The sequence below is a fragment of the Ursus americanus genome, chromosome 19 (assembly GCF_024610735.1).
Source record: "Ursus americanus isolate L20-20 chromosome 19, mUrsAme1.1.p, whole genome shotgun sequence".
Classification (NCBI taxonomy): Eukaryota; Metazoa; Chordata; class Mammalia; order Carnivora; family Ursidae; genus Ursus; species Ursus americanus.
In genome coordinates, this window is record NC_142145.1 from 7,797,306 (window position 1) to 7,817,952 (window position 20,647).

The following is a 20,647-nucleotide window of genomic DNA, read 5'->3' on the forward strand; positions in this document are numbered from 1 at the left end:
AAGTCCTTATTATCACTATGATGGACGTGGCAAGTACAGAGTAGATACTGAGATGAGGAGACCATGTTGACAAAAGGTGGGATGTTTTCTGTGGCTTCCCACCGAAGAAGCTCAAGGACACAGTGCGTGTGCCAATGACCCCAAAGGGGGACCACATGGGAGACAAGTTCAGAAAAATATAGGCTTGCAAAATGGAATTATTGATTATTATCAATAATAATGATGATGTGATGTGCCTTCAGTTTTTCATGCCTTATATGGAGCACTGGATAAATTCTGCACTTTTTAATTTGTGTGTGTGTGTGTGTACATTTGAAAATGAAGGTACCTGTGAACATTCAGTAGGAGGAGCAATGAGCAATCCGCCATAAGTAAACATTTGGTAAGTACATGGGATGCGTGGGCAGTTTTATACTCCTGAAACACACATACGCCAAGTCCCCAGTACTTTCATCAATACAGGTTGTTTTGCTCTCATGTTGACGACTGTCTTCTCTTGCTGACTCAATGAAGTTGTTAGTCACGAAGTCCAGTCCTTTAATTCCTACTTTAATCATTGGCTATTTTTTTAAAAAGGGAGATCAGATGGGTAATTAGAGCAGAAAGCTGCAGCTTTTGAAATTGTTACTATAGCTTTTGTTTCTGACAGCCAGGCATTGGCTTTCATATTTTTTTATAATAAAATGAATTAAAATTGAATAGAACATTTGGAGTTAAATGCTTGCTGTCTATTTTATATTCTGAAAAGATCTATATGATATTTGTAACACATTTATATATAGACCTTTATAAATGTCATTGAGTTTGAATTTTGAAGATTTCTGAGGACCCAAGGGAAAAGTTTAAGTAGCAGTTATAAGAATTAAGTGTCACAGGCCTTTGTCTCGGCCGCTATATGACAAACTCATTGTGGTGCTTATATCTGCACCTGTCACTCTAAGAATTTATGGATAATTATTCATTTAGTTATCGCATCTCTATTATCTACATTTTATGAATGAGCAAAGTGGGGCATGGTGAGGTTGAGTAACTTACTCAAGGCTTCATGGCTAGGAAGGAGAGGGGCTAGGATCCACAGCAGGGCAGGAAGGCTTCAAAGTTCCTGTTCTTAACTGCGGCAGGATATCACTGCTCCAACTGAAAGAAAAAAGTCACTACTATTGTCAACAGATGTATTACAGTGGAAGCTGGCTATGGAGAGTTCCATAGCCTTGTCCCCCCTCCACCCCCATTTAGGTACAATAGACTTCAAACTGACCCAACATATAGAACAAGTGTAGGTAAAGGAATGGGGATTTGATCTCCCACTACTCTCTTCCAGCTCTGCGTGCTTGGTGAGGCTTGCTGAGGTCATCACAGGTGCTGTGTGGGGTTCTCCCCTTTTCTGAGGCTTGTGGGTGTGATGAAATTGTGTCAGGGAAGGTTTCTCTACAGCCATATGAGGGACAAGCAAAGTCAGGTAGCAGGTATTTGGGTCTGGAGGGAAGTGCTGGTGGCTGATGAAGTCAAGTCCACACCAGGAACACATGAGGGGAACTTCAGGAGTAGCCTCTGGACAAAAGAGAGTCGAGGTCCTTGCTGGAGAGAACTGGTGATCGCTCAGCTCTCCCATGGCTTCCTGGCTTTGCAATTACCTGGCCCCAAGGTCTGTACCAGATCTGCCCACTAGACGGGTAGAGCCCATTCCCTTGAGCAACTTCCTGGGAATCTGCTCTAAGTTTTCAAGTACAACCTTCTTCCATTTTATGTTCCTCCTTCCTTCTCCTTCCTCTCGAATCCTGCTCTCACTCTAGTTCTTGTAGATATAACTGCCCTCCCTCTTGTTCTTGTCAAGATCAATGAACCCAGAACTGGAGTTATAGGCCAGCAGAATTCTAGTCCCTCACCCTCAAGGACAGAGAAGGCTTAACTTCCAAAACCACCTAAGAAAAAGGAAGGTTTACTTTCAATATTAAAATATCCTGAGTAGTTATATCCCCTCATATTTATGGGCCTTAATATTGAACAGCCAAATGCATAAACTATTTAAATGCTATGGTATGCCTACTGTGCTTTATTGCATGGCAGAAATGTTTATCTTGATTTCTGTACAGCATTTGAAAAATTTCCTGTTCTGTCCTTGTGGATACACATAATAGTGACACTGTAGTGTAGAGTTACACTTGGTTAAACAACAGTAATAACAACAGTGTGTTGGGGAATTATAATTAGAAGCAAAATCTCCTCCTTCCCCAGAAAACTGCTCTACAAAAGAGAAAGGAAACAATTTTATTATTAAATAAGCATTAAACCAGAATTGTGATACGTATCACAGGCAATCTGCCAAGAGAGTGCAAAGACAGAAATCTCACCTTTTATGGGGCCCAGCAGATAGGACCCATTACAAACATGTTTTCAAGGTAAACAATAACTAGTCCTCAAATAAGAGCACTTGACAGCACCGTTTGTCACACAGAATTGAACCTAAATTCACCTGGTAATTGGGATGACCATCTGTGTTAGCTATTTGGCTTTATCTAAAGGAAAAGTGAGCTTCTTACACCATTACCCCAGAAGGTACTTTTGTACCTTGGAGCTTAGGCTCCTACCCTCCCACAGAACTAGGAGGTCTCTTTCTTGATGATTGCATTCCCAAGGTATGGCTTTGATTTACTGCAGCAGAAGAATGCAAAACAAGACCAGCAAAGGTAAAAGGCAGAGGGGGAAAAGTCAGAAGGACTGACTGGTTTCCCAGAAAGAAAGCAGGTATTTAGCACAAGCCACATGGTTTGTATAAACAATTTACCACAGTAAACCACTCTAGCAGTTAGGGAATGGTGGAAATGCTCCAAAGATCCAGGTCCCCACACACTAGCCAACAGCCAACCTTGCATGCATGCAGGCCTTTCTGGGGATAGCAGTCTCTGGCCTGCTCCATTAACTCTTTTCTGCACACTAAGTTCACTAAGAAAGTGAGCAAGATTTGTGCAGTTCCTGACATTCTGACTTATGATGCATAAAACACAGTCTCCTTTAAATAATATGTGTTCATGAAAGTTGAGGTTCCTGAAATTCAAGAAATGTAACATAAGACTAAGAAATATTTGGGTGAAAAAATGAGACATGTATGCGATGGAGTCAGCCATATCATTTTGTTTTCTCAACAAGTGGATCAAACCAAAGATATTCACCATCCTCATGCCTCCTGTGCTGACTTAGATGCTCTGGTCCTACACCAGTCACTGTAGAGCGGCATGGCCCACAGTAGTGGATGATGCACATAAAAACACCAGAAAATGGAGCGAATGCAGTCATCCTATACTGAGTAGTAAACTTTGTGGTCTACCTTGCTTAGACTGTGTGTATCTCAACTGATACAACATTTTTAAGTGTTTCAGTCATTTGGGAAATATTTTCATCGATAGAGGCAAAATCAGTATAGCAAAAATTGTACATTGGGTTGGAAACTTGCTTCTCTCATTGGTTTGCTCCAGGACAATGATTTAGATTCTCTTACATTTTTGTTTATGTCCTTTTATGCTTCTGTTTCTCATGTTTCTGTTTTAGATTCTCCTGTGTGCTGTAGGTTTCTCAGTTAAAATCTGATAATGCTTCTGTTTTGAGGAAGAGTAGCTATTCCTCACTCAGGAGAAAGATTAGAGGCTGATGTCATGGTTCTTTAATTCTCTGAAAATAATTTATTCGCTAGGATCTTCTTGCTATAAAACAGGGGAAGGTTTCTGAAATACAAAGAGTATAAAATTGATTTGCACAAAGCAAGTTGACCTTTGAAAACTTGGAATAATATTACCATATCAGTATCCACTTGATGTATATTTCAGGCATACCGGAAAGTTCAACAGACTTTGGGCTACCATTATACCCAACAGTCCTACAAAGCTGCAATGATTTTGTACGTGTTTATCAGTGCTACCTCTGCCTTTGCCTGGGAGGGTGTATCTAGCCGCAGGAGCAAGCGTCCTGCTACACACCGCTAGTTCAATATGAAAAGAATACAAATGAGTTATTTTTTTAAACCCTAATTTAAATGAATGTATACAAAATATAAGTATATTATTAATAATTTGCAGATTACATGGTGCTTAAAATATAAGGCACCTCTTGGGGCTGATTTTATCATCATTTTGCAGTTGCCAAAAAAGTGTCTGCAAGATCAAGTGTCTCGTATGAGGTCTTCCAGAGAAAAGAATTAGAGGATAGCTAGGCCCCAAGGTTTCCCTCCTCAATCTCTGTTTTTTCAGCAAATCAATGTCTAATGTGGGACAAAGTTTGGATAGTTACGTTACATGGTGATCACAAATTAGGATCGACCTGGTAATAGTGTGTCAGCTCACATCTGTCTACCCCGTGGGAACTCACACACTGTGTATATTCTGTCTACAAAGAATGAAATCTAATATTTCTGCTTCTCTTTTTAATGAGGTAAGAAAGCAGGAATAATTGTAACTGGTATCTACCGTGACCTGTTCGGGGCTGGCCAGAGGCTCAGGATCTGTGAGTTTTTCCTAGCATGTCGTTTGGTCCAGATACCTAGGTTCTGAGTCACTTAGCTTCCTCACTTCCTAACCCACCTCAAACTGTAATAAAGGATAAACAATAGACATAAATGCCTGCTCTTGCCCGCTTGGTTCCCAGGGAAGGACCTGGCATCATTTCTACCATGAGCCTTTCTAAAGGTTTATAACTCAGCCATAAATACTTGTCATTGGCAGGAACGTAGCCTGGAGGGTTGAAGTCCTGGAGTAAATTATTCATTTATATATCTCACTGACATGCTTTAAATTGTTTTAACTGTATTTATCTTTTTTGATGGGAGGGAAAATAATGGCTTTATAGTTCACGACACTTTTGTCCTCCTATGAATCAAGACAGCATTGGGATGAAAATTTAAAAAAATCAGCAAAAAAGTGGCTGCTGAGAATACACAATAATTCTTTCTTTAAGAGAGGGGCTTGAGGGCTGACATTACTCAACCTAAGATCTATTAGCAGAATTTAGGCAAAAGTGAGTGTTAGGAACTATTGATTGAGTCCCTGAAACATGCACACCCTTTGCTTTTCCTTTTTGTTTTTAGCCACGCAGGGCGCAGCGAGTTGTGTGGCTACACCAGCCTGGTTCCAGGTTCTGACTGCTCGTGTGTCTGCAGTGGTGGGGCAGGGAAAGGAGTTCAAAGCAGGGCTAGCTATAGGCGGGGAGGCTCTAGATTGCAGCGTCTCTGGAATATGAGTGACTCTCCACGGGACGCCCATGCTTTTACCCTTATCTCTCATGGGAAAATGCTCATTGTGTGTGTGTTTTTAAGTTATCCAGCGCCTTCCAAAACAATGTAAGCTCCATCAGTCAGGTACTGGGGTATACTAAAAAATGTCATCTCTTGCCCTGGTTCCTTTCACAGAACTCCTGAATCCTTGTCATTTCCTAAGTAATAGGGGTGCTGGGAGCATCTTTTGCTATAATAGTTGGTCTTAGTCCCCAGTTCCTGACACAAGAGCTTTTTGAACCCTTGGAATCTCCAGAGCGATGAGAGTCTTTTTGCGAGTTAATGAAGCAGCTGGTGGCTGGAAGCACCTTGAGAACTTCAGGGTGAGGGCCTGATGCCAGAGGAATCAGCCACATGATGGGAGGGTTGGAACTTTAAGCCCCATCCCCCTGAAAAAGGGAAGAGGGGCTGGGGTTGAATTAATCACCAGAGGTCAATTATTTAATTAGTCGTGCCTATGTAATGGAACCTCCATAACCCCCCTTGAATGACCGGGTCAGAGAGCTTCTGGGTTGCTGGACACATGGAGGTGTTGGGAGGGTGGCCCATCCCTAGAGAGCATGGAATCTCCATCTGCACTCCCTGCCCTCATTAACTTGCCTTATTCATCTCTCCCATTCGGCTGTTCCTGAGTTGTATCTTTTCTAAGCCAGTAATAGTAAGCAAAGTGCTTGTCTGAGTCCGGTGAGCTATTATAGCAGATTATCGAACCCTAGGAGGAGATGATGGGAACCTTGGATTTATAGCTGGTTCGTCCATCAGGAGCAGGGAGGCCTGGACTTGTGATTGGAGTCTGAAGGCGGAGGAGGGGGCAGTGTTGTGGGACTGAGCTTTTCCCCTGTGGGGTCTGTGCCAGCTCGGAGGAAGTTACTGTCAGCAGTGTCGTGAGTAGAGAAGCAGTTTTGCTTTAGTTGATGTTTTTCCTTTAGGAACCAAATTCATTTTTACACACCATTTCATCTGTAATGCCCTAGTACGGCTTGAGATACTGTGTGTTAAAAGATGAATGAATAAACAGACCTGAATGAATAAACAGACCTGACTCCCAACAGGTCAAATACTACTAGAAGAGGTTAAAAGGAGATAAATAGTTGACATTAAAGAATGCATTTAAAATTTGGATTTATAACTGAATAGTGTGAAACAGACGACCAGTACATTTCAATGGTTCCTACTTAATTCTACTTAATTGAGAGTTTAATAAGGAACGCCATCTTAATTCTTAAGGATTCTGAATATACTTCTACAAAAAAAGTTCTCTACATCTTGTACTTTAAATAACACGACTAGAATGTGTCAGATTTTTCTGTTTTAAGCATGCAGACCTTTACATTTTTATAATATGCTTTTTTTCTGATTAATAAAAGAACTATGCATCCTTTAGAATTTGGAAAATATCAAAAAGCCTAAAGAAAGAATTGCTTTTAATGCTGCTCTCGATATCATCACTTTAAAGTTTTGGCATTTGTCCCTTGCAGACTTCAAGTCCTATACTTGATGGAGATATTACCAGGCGCAGTTGTCAGTGCTGGTTTTCACGTTTTACTTTATAGTCTATCGTCAGTAGTCTTCCATGTCATTGGAATTCCTTACACACATCATCCAAGTGTCTACAGCCAAGGTTTTCAAGAAACGGGCCTCAGATCAGCAACATAGATGTTGCATAGGAGCTGCAAATGCAGATCCACCAGGACCTTCTGGATCAGAGGTTCGGGGTAGGGGGTGCCCCAAAATCTGTAGCTTATCAAGCCCGCAGGTGAAGCTGATGCAAAAAACCACAGCTGTGCAGTCTTGCTCTTAGTCTACTGGGGGGACATAAGGATTTCCTTTTTGCTGTTATAAGTGTTTTACAGAATGCTTTGTTCACATTTCTAAGTATTTCTTTAGAATAAAGTAGTTAATCAAATGTGTAAGTGCCTCGTGAAAGGGTGTGACACACAGACACTGAATTCTTTCCGGATGCAGTTGTGGCACTTTCTACTCCTCCAGAGAGAGCCTGAGATGCTCTGTGTGACCACAGTCTTCCTCTTACACAAGCTTGTTCTTTATGTGCTCTTTCATAGTAAGTTACCTGTATCTTTCATATTGTCTTCTATAGCTTCTTTTCTTTTCTTTTCTTTTCTTTTCTTTTCTTTTCTTTTCTTTTCTCTTCTCTTCTTTTCTTTTCTTTTCTGAGAGAGAGAGTGTGTGTGTGTCCGAGTGGCAGAAGGCAGAGGGAGAGGGAGAAAGAGAAGTCTAAGTAGGCTCTGTCTGCGCTGGGGGCAGGGGGTGGGGGTTGGATCTCAGATCCTGAGATCATGACCTGAGCTGAAATCAAGAGTCAGTGGCTCAACTGATTGAGCCACCCAGGCGCCCCAACAGCTTTTTCTTAATAGCAAGGATGGATGTGTTAAAGGTACTGGATTTTTTTTTTGTCTTTACATGTTGCTTGTGATCATTTTAACTACGGATATTTTTCAATTGACCTGGTCAATCCTATATATTTATTTATTTATTTTTATGCCATTTCTCATTCTAGAGATTAAATAATACTTCCTTATATTTTCTTCTAATGTTTACATGAAAAATTTAGAACACTAGTCCACCCAGATTTTTTTTTTTTACTGTAGCAAAGGTCGAAATAGCTTTTTCAAAAGTGGTTAAACAATTTTCCCTGAATATTGTCAATGAATATTTTAATCATAACTTTTATTTTCTCACCATGATTGCCTGTTTGATTTAACCTTAACATCTGCGATCTTCAAATCATTTCAGTGTAGCAAGTATGGTCCTTTTATAGTCTTGTGTTACAATGCAAAATAATTTCAGGTATTTTGTTCATTTATTTTTTATAATGTACCAAAAGCTTAAAAAGCTTAATTTCTTATTTGATAGGGAGAAAATTTCATTGTTCCCTTTGTAAGAGTGGTTCAGTGTATTTTTGTTCTGAATAAATTTAGCTTTTCCTTTCTCCATCATATTTGGACAAAAGCCATTCTAGACTGTATGTATAAAGTCTCTAAAGTTCACACATTTCTCTACTTTTATTCACCTTATAGGTTCAACAAGTTTGAAAAATGAAAATAATGTTTATTAGTTGACTTAGTTTCACTTTGTACAAAAGAATGAGTGGATGTAGACTTTGAGCTCCTATCATGAAAAAAAATAGGTCAGGAAGGAAGAAATAATCTGAGGGAAAGATCAAGGAGAATCCAATGAAAAGCATGATTTTCAGGTTGCCATAGGATTACAGGCAGTGTAGGAATCACAGAACATTGGGCACTGGGCACAGAACAAACAGTAAAGCACTGGGCTTTACTTTCAAGGTTAGAGGGAAGTCATGCTGGTCATCTGCCACAGCTTGGCCCCTTCCTGCAGGAGGAGAGACTGGTGAGTTTGCTGCCCAGAGAGAGGGAGCAGTGGGGACACCTCCCAGGTTCCAATTCACTCCCAGTCCTGACAACAGCATATATATATCTTTTTTTTTTTTTAACGATTTGTTTATTTATTTTGGAGAGAAAAAGAGATGGAGAGGGTTGTAGGGAGGGAAAAGGGCAGAGAAAGAGGGAGAGAGAGAACCTCCAGCAGAGCCCGCTGAGCACAGAGCCCAACGTGGGGCTCAATCTCACAACCCTGAGCTGAAATCAAGAGTCGGCTGCTTAACCAACTGAGCCACCTGGGCACCCCTGGTAACAGCATGTATTGACGGGGTTTCCTCTCCTGGGAAGCAGCTTTGTGGGAGGTGGTGGGTGAGGAGTGTCATGGACAGAAGGACATTTTAAAGATGAAATGGTCTCCAACCTCACTGCGATCTCACTTCAGAGGGGATGTTGCTCTGGTAGTTTATTGCTTATTTGCATATTACCTCATTAGAGTCTCACCACAATTCTGTGATGTAAGTAGAACTGTTGTCATTGTCTTCACTTGACAGATGAAGAAAGGCATTCAGAGAAGGGTGAGGAAGTGGCTGGAGTTCACACAGCGAAGGAGTGACAGAGTCAGGGAGAGAACTGCAGATTTCTGGACCACTGTCCTTTCTGCTTCAGCACGGAGTGGGAGTAACATATTTTTTCTGATTACTTTTTATCATTAACTCGGATTGAGTGAAAAATATTTCTTAAATTCTACTTTTAAAATTATACTGTTGTGTGCATGTCTTAAGATGGTGAAGTGTTAAGAAGTAATCTTCATTTATAAATTCTTTTGATGGTTACTTTTTTCTACAAAAGATTTTATGTATGTGATTGGGAGCTCCTTAGAGTGAAGGGATAACTGTCTCAAACATACATTCTTTCTATTCTTGTTCTTTTTTAAATTTTTAACTGAAGTATAGTTGACATACAATATTAAATGAGTTTCAGGTATGCAGTATAGTGATTCAACAATTATATACATTATGAAAGGTCACCACAGTAAGTCTAGTTACCATCTGTCATTGTAGAAAGTTATTACAATATTGTTGACTATATTCCATATGCTGTACTTTTCATCCTTGTGACTTATTTATTTTATAACTGGTAGTCTGTACCTCTTAATCCCCTTCACCTACATATTTTTTTAGAGGTGGGTAGGGGCAGAGGATAAGGGAGAGAGAGAATCTTAAGCAGGCTCCACGCTCAGAGCGAGTGTGACACGGGGCTGGATCTCAGGACCCTGAGATCAGGACCTGAGCCGAAATCTAGAGCTGGAAGCTTAACAGACTGAATCACCCAGGCGCCCCTCCCTTCACCTATTTATTCTTATTCTTCTTAAGGGGTTAAACGCAGATGAATCAAGGAACTAATAAAATCTGTGAGGAGTCACAAATATTTAGAAGTCTCTAAAGTAAAAATTGTCTTTTCCCATAATCTCGTCCTTGGATTGTTTTGAATTATTACTCTATTTGATTAATGTTCCCTTTCCTCATTTTCCCACCATTTTTTCTGGCTTTTGCTGAACTCCTAATTCGTACTGTATTTTTTTCCTCCTAGGTAAAACTGATAACCGGTACAGTCTCTTTGTGGCCGGAGGGGCGGTTTTATCGTTGCTGTTTGTTATTCTAATTACCACCGGCATCATCATTTCTTACAACAGGTGAGTTGTAAGAATGAGCAGCTCATTCTGGATCTTGTTTCCGCTGAGTCATCCTTATATGAGGGGTTCACTGTTAATAACCCAATAGTCAGCCAAGCTCCTTAGCACTCACATACAGCATTCTGAGTGTTTTTCTTACACAAGAGAGAAGTAGTTGTGGTGCTATCAGAGGAGAAAGCTAGAGTAGTTCATTTAAGAATTTGTAGGAGCTGCTCCCATGTTAGCAAAGCTTCCATCTTCTGGGCAGCCAACTGCCTGCTGCCTCTGCTCTGTCTGCGCTGCCCTCCATCTTCCTCCTCCTGCAAGGAAAACAGGCGTGGGGTGAAGGGCGGTGTGTGTGTGTGTGTGTGTGTGTGTGTGTGTGTGTGTGTGTGTGTTGAGAGGGGAAAGGGAGGGAGGGAGGGAGGGATTCCAAGAAGGGGAAGAAGAGGGTTGAGCAGTAATAATGCCTTCATATATTCATTCATCTATTGCCCATCTGTTGTGACAGTTGTGAGCAAGACGTGATGGAGTGCGTATTCTAATAAACAAGACAACATACTTTTAAATGGTTGTATAGTCTCTGAAACAAGCAATGTAGATGCTATTCCTAAAAATAATTATTGAGGAAAAGAGGTGTTGGAAGGGGCTATTAGAGAGAGTAGGTGGCCATTGACCTCTACTAAAGTTTCCTACCTTTTACTGTCTGTGGCACACTTGGGAACTTCCTGGGATATTCTGGGTTGACTCTGCCCTTTCTTGCTGTCTCTTGTTCACCAACTCACTTGTCTAGGTATTTGTCATAATCTGAGCTGTAATCATATTGAATTGAAATTACTCTTTATTCTTGTGTTCCGACTGAAGTGTTCTCTTCTTACGGGAGGGAAGGAACACATCCACCTCCTCTTCTCTTCTACCCCAGCAATATTACCAAACACACACACGCACATGCACACGCACACGCACATGCATGCGAATTAATAGGATATCAGGTAGGGTTCTCTGTCTCGTCTCCATATCCCAGTCTCACCTCTTTGGAGCTTGTATTACAACTCACTGGATGTTAGTTAATTCTCCCAATCTGCTCCCAGCTCCAGCTGTCTCCTCTCTTTCTTTCGAACACATCTGACTTTTCCTGGGCGCTCTTCTAAAAGCTAGTGTCCTTCCTGTTTAACCTTTTCTTGTCTTCCTACTACCACCAGAATAATGTTAAAACTCATTAACCCTGTGTCAAGGGCACCCATTGTTCTGACTCCTACCTAATTAGTGGGACCCCAACCTAATGTTCATTTATATTTTCTACTTTACTGCCCGCGATGTTGAGAAATCTTGTTAAAACTGAAAGTCTTATTCTGTGAACACACTTGGCGCTCTTCCCATTTGGGTACCAACAAAGTGCTGTTTCCCCCATGTTTGGCTTTCCTCCTGTGGCTCATTCAAGGCGTGGGACACATGTCCCCTTTGGAAGGTCTGTCCTGGTTCTTCCTCCCTGCAAAGGGACATGATGTCACCATCCGGAATCACATTGTGCTTCTCTGCGGTGCCTGGAAGCCTGCTTTGTAGCTTCATCATTTTTGTGCTGTCCTCCCTTCTGTTCGATGTGACAGGGACTGTGTTTTATTCATTCCTTGGTGTTTGATAGCATTTAGCGCTAATCTTTCCAAATAATGAATGGTCAATAAGCATTTGTCTAATTAAACTGAAACACAGAACTGTTGTTTTCCCTTTCTCTCCATCATGTGCTGCCCTCAAGTCTTCCCCTGGTCAGAAATTGAGCAAATTAGCAAATTGAGGGAAGGAACCCAGGATGTTAGTGACACTAAGGATTTCTTTACCGCTTCACCCTGGTTGATGAAAAATGCACTGAGGGCGGCTGGGGCAGCAGGAGCACCCGGGAACATGGGCAACGTGGTAGGAGAGAGTGAGTGACAGCACGGCTCTCCGGAGGGTCACAGATGTTGGACATGATGGATTTTGCTTCATGAAAATGCATCACTTTTACACGAATAGCTAAATTGAACTGTAGAATATATTGTCCAACTTGGTTAAATGTGATAAAAAGATTAGTGGACTTGAATGCCTAATCATGGCCAAACATCACAAAGGAAGAGGCGCTTGTTCTTTCTACCTTGTTGCCCGTATCAGTTTGTGGTTGTTACTTAGAATGGAAATGTTATAAAAATGACCCCAGGGCTTAAACAATAGTCTTCAGAACTCTGTCTTCATGACCATTTAATATAATCCTGTTGCTTCAGATGTGCTGACTTGGGGAGAAGCCAGAGGAGATCACAGTGTGCTGGAACGAAAAGGAGTCCTTCCCTCACACCCCGTACCCCATGGCCTGTGTGTCCAGGGGCGCTTCCCACACTTTCTCTACTCTCCGTTTGTGTTGCCTCCAGTTAGAGATCAGAATGCTAACACTGTTAAATGAACGTGGTTGGTGGACGTGTGTAGCACTGGTGAGGCGTGGCAGGAGCCAAAAGACAGTCTACACATTGACGTGTGTGTCTATAGGAAGAAATTTAATGTTTAGTGTGCAAAATGTTAGACACTTATTTTTTCTTTTGTTGTCAAATAGGCTCTTTTGTTTTGCCTGGGACTCTCCCAGTTTCAGCACTGAAAATCCCTCAACCTGGGGAAACTCCTTAGAATCCAGCAAACCAGATGGTCGGTCAACCTAGAACAAACCCTAGTGTTTACTGTCTTTATTTTACAGAGGAGAGGACTGAACTTTATAGATGCAAATAACTGGTAAATTGCTGAGCACAAGTTAAACACAGATCATCTGACTCTGAATTTCTTGTTCTCTTTTCTTCATCATATTGAATATTCTAGTCTAATGTAAACAATATATATATTTGGACCTCTTTGGGGAAGTTAATCTATATTATGATACAGCAAGCCTTGTGAATGAGGATTTAAGATCCAAGGTCATAGATTTGTTTCTTCATTTGTAAGAAGAGGATAGTAATAGCATCTGCTTCACAGATTTCTTTTCAGGAGTAAATTATTTGTATGAAAGACCTGAAAACATCACTTTCACATAATAAACTTACACATCAAAAAATTAAATAGATTAATCGCCTAAAAGATTCTTCATTAAGTAAACAAATACAGGGTAAGATCAGTTTGTGATTATGTCGACACAGTAGGAAGATTTCCTAGCGACTAGCAGAGAGCAACGTCCATCATCAGAACAACCTTTCCTTGGAGAGAGACTAGCTTGGCTGGTTTTTAAACTTTCCATGAAGGAATTACAACTTCATCTTTTTGCATAAAGGAAAAAAAAACCCTACGTTTTTGCATCTAACTCATCTCCTCTGTGGTCTGATAAAAATCTTTTCTTTAGGGAGAGGAAAAAAAGATAGTCATCATCTCCCATAATAAATATTTTCATGCACTTGGGTAGAGTCGTTTCATCCAGTGCATTCAGTTATAATAGTCTCTTTTCTCTTGAATTTTCAAAGAGTCCCCCTGACGTTAGGTTTTTGTAGTTTCCATTGGAATGGTGGAGAGTTTCCGGAATAGCATGGCTCCAGACGGCCATGGAACTGTGGCAACATGGCACCAGAAGCAGCGAGCCTAATAGTCACGAGGGAAGGCTGTGGATTCAAATCCTGATACTACCACTAACTAACCACGTGATTTAGGGCAAGTTTCTCTTCCTCTCTTGCCTCAGTTTCCCAATCTGAGTTAAATATAGAGGTCTTGATGAAAGCTAAAAGAAATAATCCATTGAGGAGGTTTAGTAAAACACCTGGAAGTTTCTATAAAGCTTAACTCTATCATTGCTGCCATCCAAGAAGTTACACTGTTGGTGTTGAAAAGGAAGTTTTTAATTGTGGGAAACCTCTAAGCTTGAGATTATTTGGAGAAGGCAGTAAGCCATTTATGCAATAATCCACTATGAACCATTCTTTAGTAAGCTCACTGAGATTAATTACTAATATACACTGGCTGGATATCCATTTAGATGCCTTCACCATCTGTGAAAAATGAAGAGTTAAGTCAAGGGAATTTTGAGTAGGTATGTATGAAGCAACTTCAACATATTTGTGAGGGCGTGTGGGCTGGGGTACAGGTAAGGTGTAATCCTGTATGCAATAACACTAGAGCCAGAGTGTAAGAACTTAACGCCTCTATTGAATGTGTATTCTCAGGAGAAGGAGACAGAAAAAACTATTTAAAGAGTCCTGGAATGCACAGAATAAGGTAAGTTTTCTCAGAGCTGTCATTTCCCCTCTTTTGTGCATTGTAATATCCTGTAAAGTCTGTCCATTTTGCAGTCGACAACCTTATTGTTCTCCTTTCAATTACCTGGCCATGTAGTGGATCCGCTGTTTGAGGAAACACCTGTTCTCTGACATATTCTCTTATTGAGCCTCTTTGAAACAGTTTGTTTTACTTTCATGGTCATTGCTTCCACTATTGGTCAGATTTTCTCTTTAACATATGATTCTATTTACAAATTTATTTTTAAAGATGTATTTATTTTATTTTAGAGAGAGAGAGAGTAGGGGAAAGGGGTAGGTAGAGGAAGAGAATCCTCAAGTAGACTCCCTGCTGAGCACGGAGCCCAGTGCGGGGCTCCATCTCACTGAGACCCTGATATCATGACTTGAGCCGAAATCAAGAGTCAGACGCTTAACTGACTAAGCCACCCAGGCGTCCCTGTTTACAAAATTTTACAGCTAAACATTTCCCCAAGTGTTATCTAAAATTACATCCATTTCTCTTCAATTTCATTATTTGCAATTGAATTTTACATGACCAAAACATCAAGTAATAAAAATTTTCTGACAATCTAAAATGTGTGCTTCAGGTTTGTTACCTATTTATTTATCAGTTTAACTTTTTCTTCTATTACTTTTTACACAACAAAAATTTTTTTCTGAATAATTCGTGGCTGGCTTTTTGACGGTAACTGGAAAGACTAAAGAAGTCTTGCCTTGTTTCATCTGCCCCTCCAGCAAGCGATAACACAGTCCCATCATACACAGTTTTGGGGTCTCTTTGTCCTTAGCTGTTGTCCACTCAAGCTAATCTGAAGCCCCATTTATTGCTGTGAATGTCAGGGGAGGGAAGGAGATTTGCAACTCCTACATTAAGTATTCAACTTGTTCAGACTTTTGTAGAATAATGATATTTTGAACAATAATTAGAAAGATAGTTGGACTGTGAAAAAGAAAGAAGCTAGACCTACTTGATTGTTTCAGGGTTTTCAACAGGCTCTGGAATTACCAGTGGCACTGTAACTTTCCTTTTGCTTTTCCCTTGCAAGCACCAAAACCACTGTCAGTTTCTAGATTACTCACCAAAAGACCTCTCTCTCTTCTTCTTTTCATCTGAATTTCTCTCTCTCTCTCACCCATGCCTACATATTTCCTGCCACTTACATATATAGGTGGTCAAAGTGACTTGATTAGTGTAGAGAATGTTAATGATTATATAACATCATCTTTAAAGTAATGCCAGTTTATTTTGTTAATTTCTTTTATCGTGTTTAGATTCTTATTGTCAAGACAAGACACTGTGTACTTTAAAAGTGTTTATTAAAGCATTTATTCAACAGAAATTATTGAGTACTCACTATGGGAAATACTATACTAGACTTCCATGTGAAAATGAGACTAATGGTTCTTATCAAAACAGCCTGGGAAATTGGGAGAGAGTTCTAAGACTAAGTGTTTCATAATCTAATATAGCAAGTGATAATCTACAGTGGTCTCCTGTTGCATCTTTTACTCTGAACCCTGAAAGTCAAAAATGTGGTTTCTCATGGAAGTTCGGTACAATGATGTTTTATGAAATTAATTATAATAGAAATTTGACTTATATGGTGGTTGATTTAAGGAGAGATTTGTTTTGAGTATCTTTATTGGCTGCTGAAATGCAGTGAATCATTGACATTCTGACTGTCTTTCTAGGCAGCCAACAACTACAGAAATCCTGACTCTACCAATCAATCATCGGATGGTGCAAGAGAGGATATTTATGTCAACTACCCAACCTTCTCTCACAGGCCAAAGACCAGAATCTAAGCTTTTTCCTTGATCTGAGCAAATTTATGATGAATGTTATATATGTAGATCTTTATATAATTTTTTCCCACTACTCAGTGCCTACCCTGGATACCAATTGGCTAAATTTATTTAATTTGATAAGAAAAATACTTTATAACCTGGAGAATAAGATTCTTAACAGAAATATTTCGGAAAACCTGACTCTAATTAGTGTATACATAAAGGGAAACTTCCTGAATCATGTAATGGAACAATCCACAGGAGATCAAGCTTCAGGCAAGGGTTATTTACCAAGGTTTAAATGTCATGTCTAGAATTAAGTATGGGCATAAACCTGTTTCTGGGTCTCCTTTCCTGGTGTTGGATCCACTTTATTGGTGTTAGCCTCTTATTCACGTGTTTCCCTTGTGTTTTCAACAACTCTTGGCAATTCATAATCCTGTTTTTGCCTGGTAGAGAGTTTACTTCTCTGATAAAGCAAACAAATTTGGTTATTTGTCCATCATTAAACAGGCATCATGGCTGGAAAGGATGATATGGCTTAAGTCAATTAAGGGTTCACCTCTAGAACCAGGACTGAGGCCAAAGCACATTACCGGGAAATTCAGAGTATCATTAGAGGAGGGAGTTGGGGCCTGGAAGCTGGGCTGGTGACCAGCGAACATGGACTACAATGCCATTCCAAAACATCTCTTGTTAGACAACTAAAAGGAGAATATGTGGATGGATCTGGGTTAGCTCTCTCTCTCCCTCACTTTAAAATCTGCTATATCACATTGTCCAGAAGAGTAGTTGGCAGTAGAATGAATCAATGATCAAGAGGAAGATAAATGCGACAGGGAAATCTCTTCCCTTTCTATTATCAAATAAGGTAATCTCTGATTCTGCATGGAATTCTTGCCACTCTCCCTGGCTTAGCTTTATGAGCAAGTGTAGTAGATTGTCCAATAATAACTTAATGTTTTTGATATTGAATGTTTCTACTTTTAAGAATTATTTTAAATATATAAATCCTCTCAAAAGAGTCAGGCATCTAGGCATTATTAGTTGTTTTTTTAAAATAATTATGGGAAATCTGAATATAAGAAAAAAATGTTAGTTGGAAGTGTGGTTTGGGTTGTGGTAGAAACATGAGGGGGGCTATAGAGAAGGAGGAACAGGGAACAAAGAATGGGAAGATACAGAGAGAACCTTGTCTTGCTTCACAGTTTGGCCAAAGACAACTCTAGTGATATCACTGCAGAGCAATTAGTGGCCATCCTGCCATTGTCCAAATTCTAGACAGAGTCAAACAATGAAAAGTAGTTCTGAAGCCACATAATGGTCATGACCATCTTGAAACCACAATGATCATTACCAAAGAGAGCCATCATTCATGTCTCAAATATTTATTACTCATCTCTACAACATCACCACAAAAATTGCAGGTAGTATCAAAGTTGTAGATTTTTATGATGATTTTAAGAGAACCCAAACCAAATTCTTCTGTTATGTAGGCAGATTTGAAGCTGTAATTTACAGTTTTAAGCGAGTCAGTGGATATTCTATGACTATAGCTTTAACTACTATGCACGCCCAATAGTCCAGTGATTCTGTGAATTACAGAAATTGTGAGAGCCCCTGCCTGCCTCAGAAGGGAAAAAGTAAAAATGTCCACTTCTCATGAGGTGTTTCCAAATTCTCAATGACTAATATGGGCGAGAAGGAAAGCATTTGTACCAATGCAATATGGGGAAATGGAAATCCCACTTGAACAGAGAAGATGACGGGGGGCGGGGTGTTCAGTACAACCAGATGCGACTGTCCTGGCGGTTTCACTCATGGGAGACTTCTGCAGTGGATCCTGCAGGACTTTTAAACCAGTCTCTTTTTCCATGAATGTTTTGCTTTTTCTTTAATCTGCCACTCAGAATATTTATGAGAACTATATCCTCTGTCCCTCTTCTTCCTGTATTCTTTCTCTGCAGGGCTCAGGATTTTTCAGGCATTTGGAACCCTTCTAAGTCCTGCTGGAGTATCTCTGCCCTCCCCACTTTCCCCCCACTGCCGCTGGTCCTGTTACACTCTCAGCTGTTCATGCTGATGAAATTCTACTCACTAATTTTCTTTCCCTGGACATCTTTACTTATTAACAAAGCACTTTCATTATTGTGTAATATTATTACTAATTTGCTAGAGTTTTATAACTCTACCTAATATATATATGTTCTACCTACTATATAGATACTACATGGTAGATATAGTATATTGTGTGTATGTGTGTATGTGTGTGACACACACACACATATATATGTACATATACATTTCCCCCTACTCTGTTCTACCTACTATTCTGGTCGTTACTAAGGAAACCGATCAAAACAGCTCCACAGAATAAAAGGTCAGAATTGAATTAAATTATGTTTTAAATCTTTTTTGAAAGGTGCTACTTAGGGAGCAAGATGCTTCCTAAGATTCTTTTTTACATATATAATTTATGATGATATATAATATATTACATAAAAATCTATGTTTCCTTTGAACGCCATAAATGTAAATTTGAATATTTACATTAAAGTAACCAATTAAAGGGAATTGCTGTGTGATGACAAGTTAAGTAAGTTTGTTAAAAGTCATTATAGAGTATACAGTTTTGTCGGGGAAAGAATACATGACATTAACCTATGATGACTAGGTATTGCTTATATTATCATCGAAGAGACCTTGAGACATTACTTAAAGGCGTTTATGCACACTGAGAAAATAGAACTGAAATGTCATTAGCTTGTAATTATGCTTATGGACGCAAGGCAGTAGATGAGGCTATATTCTTTAGTTGGTAAATATTAAATTTATAGGATTTTTAAGTAAGTCAATTTACTACTAAATATTATACATACAAGACAAAGGAAGATAAAAATAACTTTCGTAGGTTTACTTTCATTGTGAATATTCAAGTTATGTTGGTTTATATAGAACTATCTTAAATCACACCTACAGCTGCATTACAGTAATTTACCAAATTGGTAGAGTCCACATTGTAATTAGAAATTGCTGTAATCAAAGTGCTTCTCCTTGATTTATAATAATGTGCTATATTCTGTACTGCTTGTATGAGATAAGATTGGAGGTATTGTAGAACTCAGATGTTTATAAAGTTCAGGTGGAAGCACTAAACTGTGCGTACAATGTTTAGCTTCTTTCCACAATAGTGGAAAAATATCTTTGAAAAATATAAAGTGATGCAAACCTATAACACATTTAAGTATCATCATTAGTTTGGCCACTGTTAGAACATAGTGCCTAGAAAGTGTTGACCTTCCCATTCAGGCTTTTGCATAAATTAATATACTTTTCCACTGGTCTTTTCACTGGAATTATTCTAAGTCAAGTCTGTAGGCTCTTATACATTTTTCTGAAACGTAAAAAGTATTTTTAACTTTTCTATTGCTGGTAACCCATATGTAGAACTGTGGCTTCTCAAATTCACTGCAATGAATTTCTAAGGGAATTTTACAAATCTTCAAGGTTAGTTTACATAGTATTTCAGATTCAAAGCACTAACTGTGTTGTAAGGTATTGTAATAAAAATCCTAATCTGGAGATATGTGTGATAAATGTCTGTGCTAATTCTCATTTATTGCCTATTGTCCCTGTTTGAATGATGAGTTATATAGTCACCCTATTTAGAACATTTTTTCCGGTTTTATGTGTAATTTCAGATTCTCTGGTTTTTAGGGCACACAATGTACCTAACATACTGAATTCTGTTGTTTGAATGAATAAAGTGCAGTGTTTCACCATCATTAGTTTTACTTGCCATCAAAGAATAGTAGAGAAAAAGTCCTCTAGAATAATATTAACATAAAGAGTTAAATGCAGAAAAAATTGAAGCCACCGACACTTTATAACTTCTATATCAATGCAACATACGTGCATTTTCTAAGTGCGTGTTCAAAATCAAAGTGCATGTGAGGGGTTTTTGCAAAAAAAAAAAAAAAAAGTTGTTTCCTGCCCTTCTCCATTTCCCCCCCACTGAATAGCATGCTTATATCATACCTAGGGTTTTTTTTCAATTTTAGACATTGTTCATTGATGCAGGTGCTTCCTTCTCCACGATCTCCCCACACATGCATACATTTCTCATGTGCCCATCCTTCCAAAATATTTGTATTACAATTTGATTATTTCAGTATTTGGTGTTTATGTTTTTATGACTTTGCCAACACTCTTCTCATCAAATAGTAAAAGTGATCATGTTTCTCTCCTACAGAACTCTGGTTTCACCTAGAGCTAATAATTGTCTCTTTTTAGCTTAATAGTTTTGTATTTACCCTAAGTTTATCTCAAACTC

The 20,647-nt window shown here is 39.3% G+C and overlaps 1 protein-coding gene across 2 annotated transcripts in view; it reads left to right on the forward strand.

The window, feature by feature from the left end:
- CD226 (CD226 molecule) overlaps nucleotides 1-20,099 on the forward strand; it is a 109,929-nt gene extending 89,830 nt beyond the window's left edge. For both annotated transcript variants that reach the window (XM_045790251.2, XM_045790252.2), the window contains 3 exons: nucleotides 10,210-10,312; nucleotides 14,452-14,503; nucleotides 16,219-20,099. In XM_045790251.2, the coding sequence (XP_045646207.1) occupies nucleotides 10,210-10,312; nucleotides 14,452-14,503; nucleotides 16,219-16,332 (269 nt within the window). In that variant the 3' untranslated portion in view covers nucleotides 16,333-20,099. The remainder of the gene's footprint in view (nucleotides 1-10,209; nucleotides 10,313-14,451; nucleotides 14,504-16,218) is intronic.
- The last annotated feature ends 548 nt before the right edge of the window (nucleotides 20,100-20,647 follow it).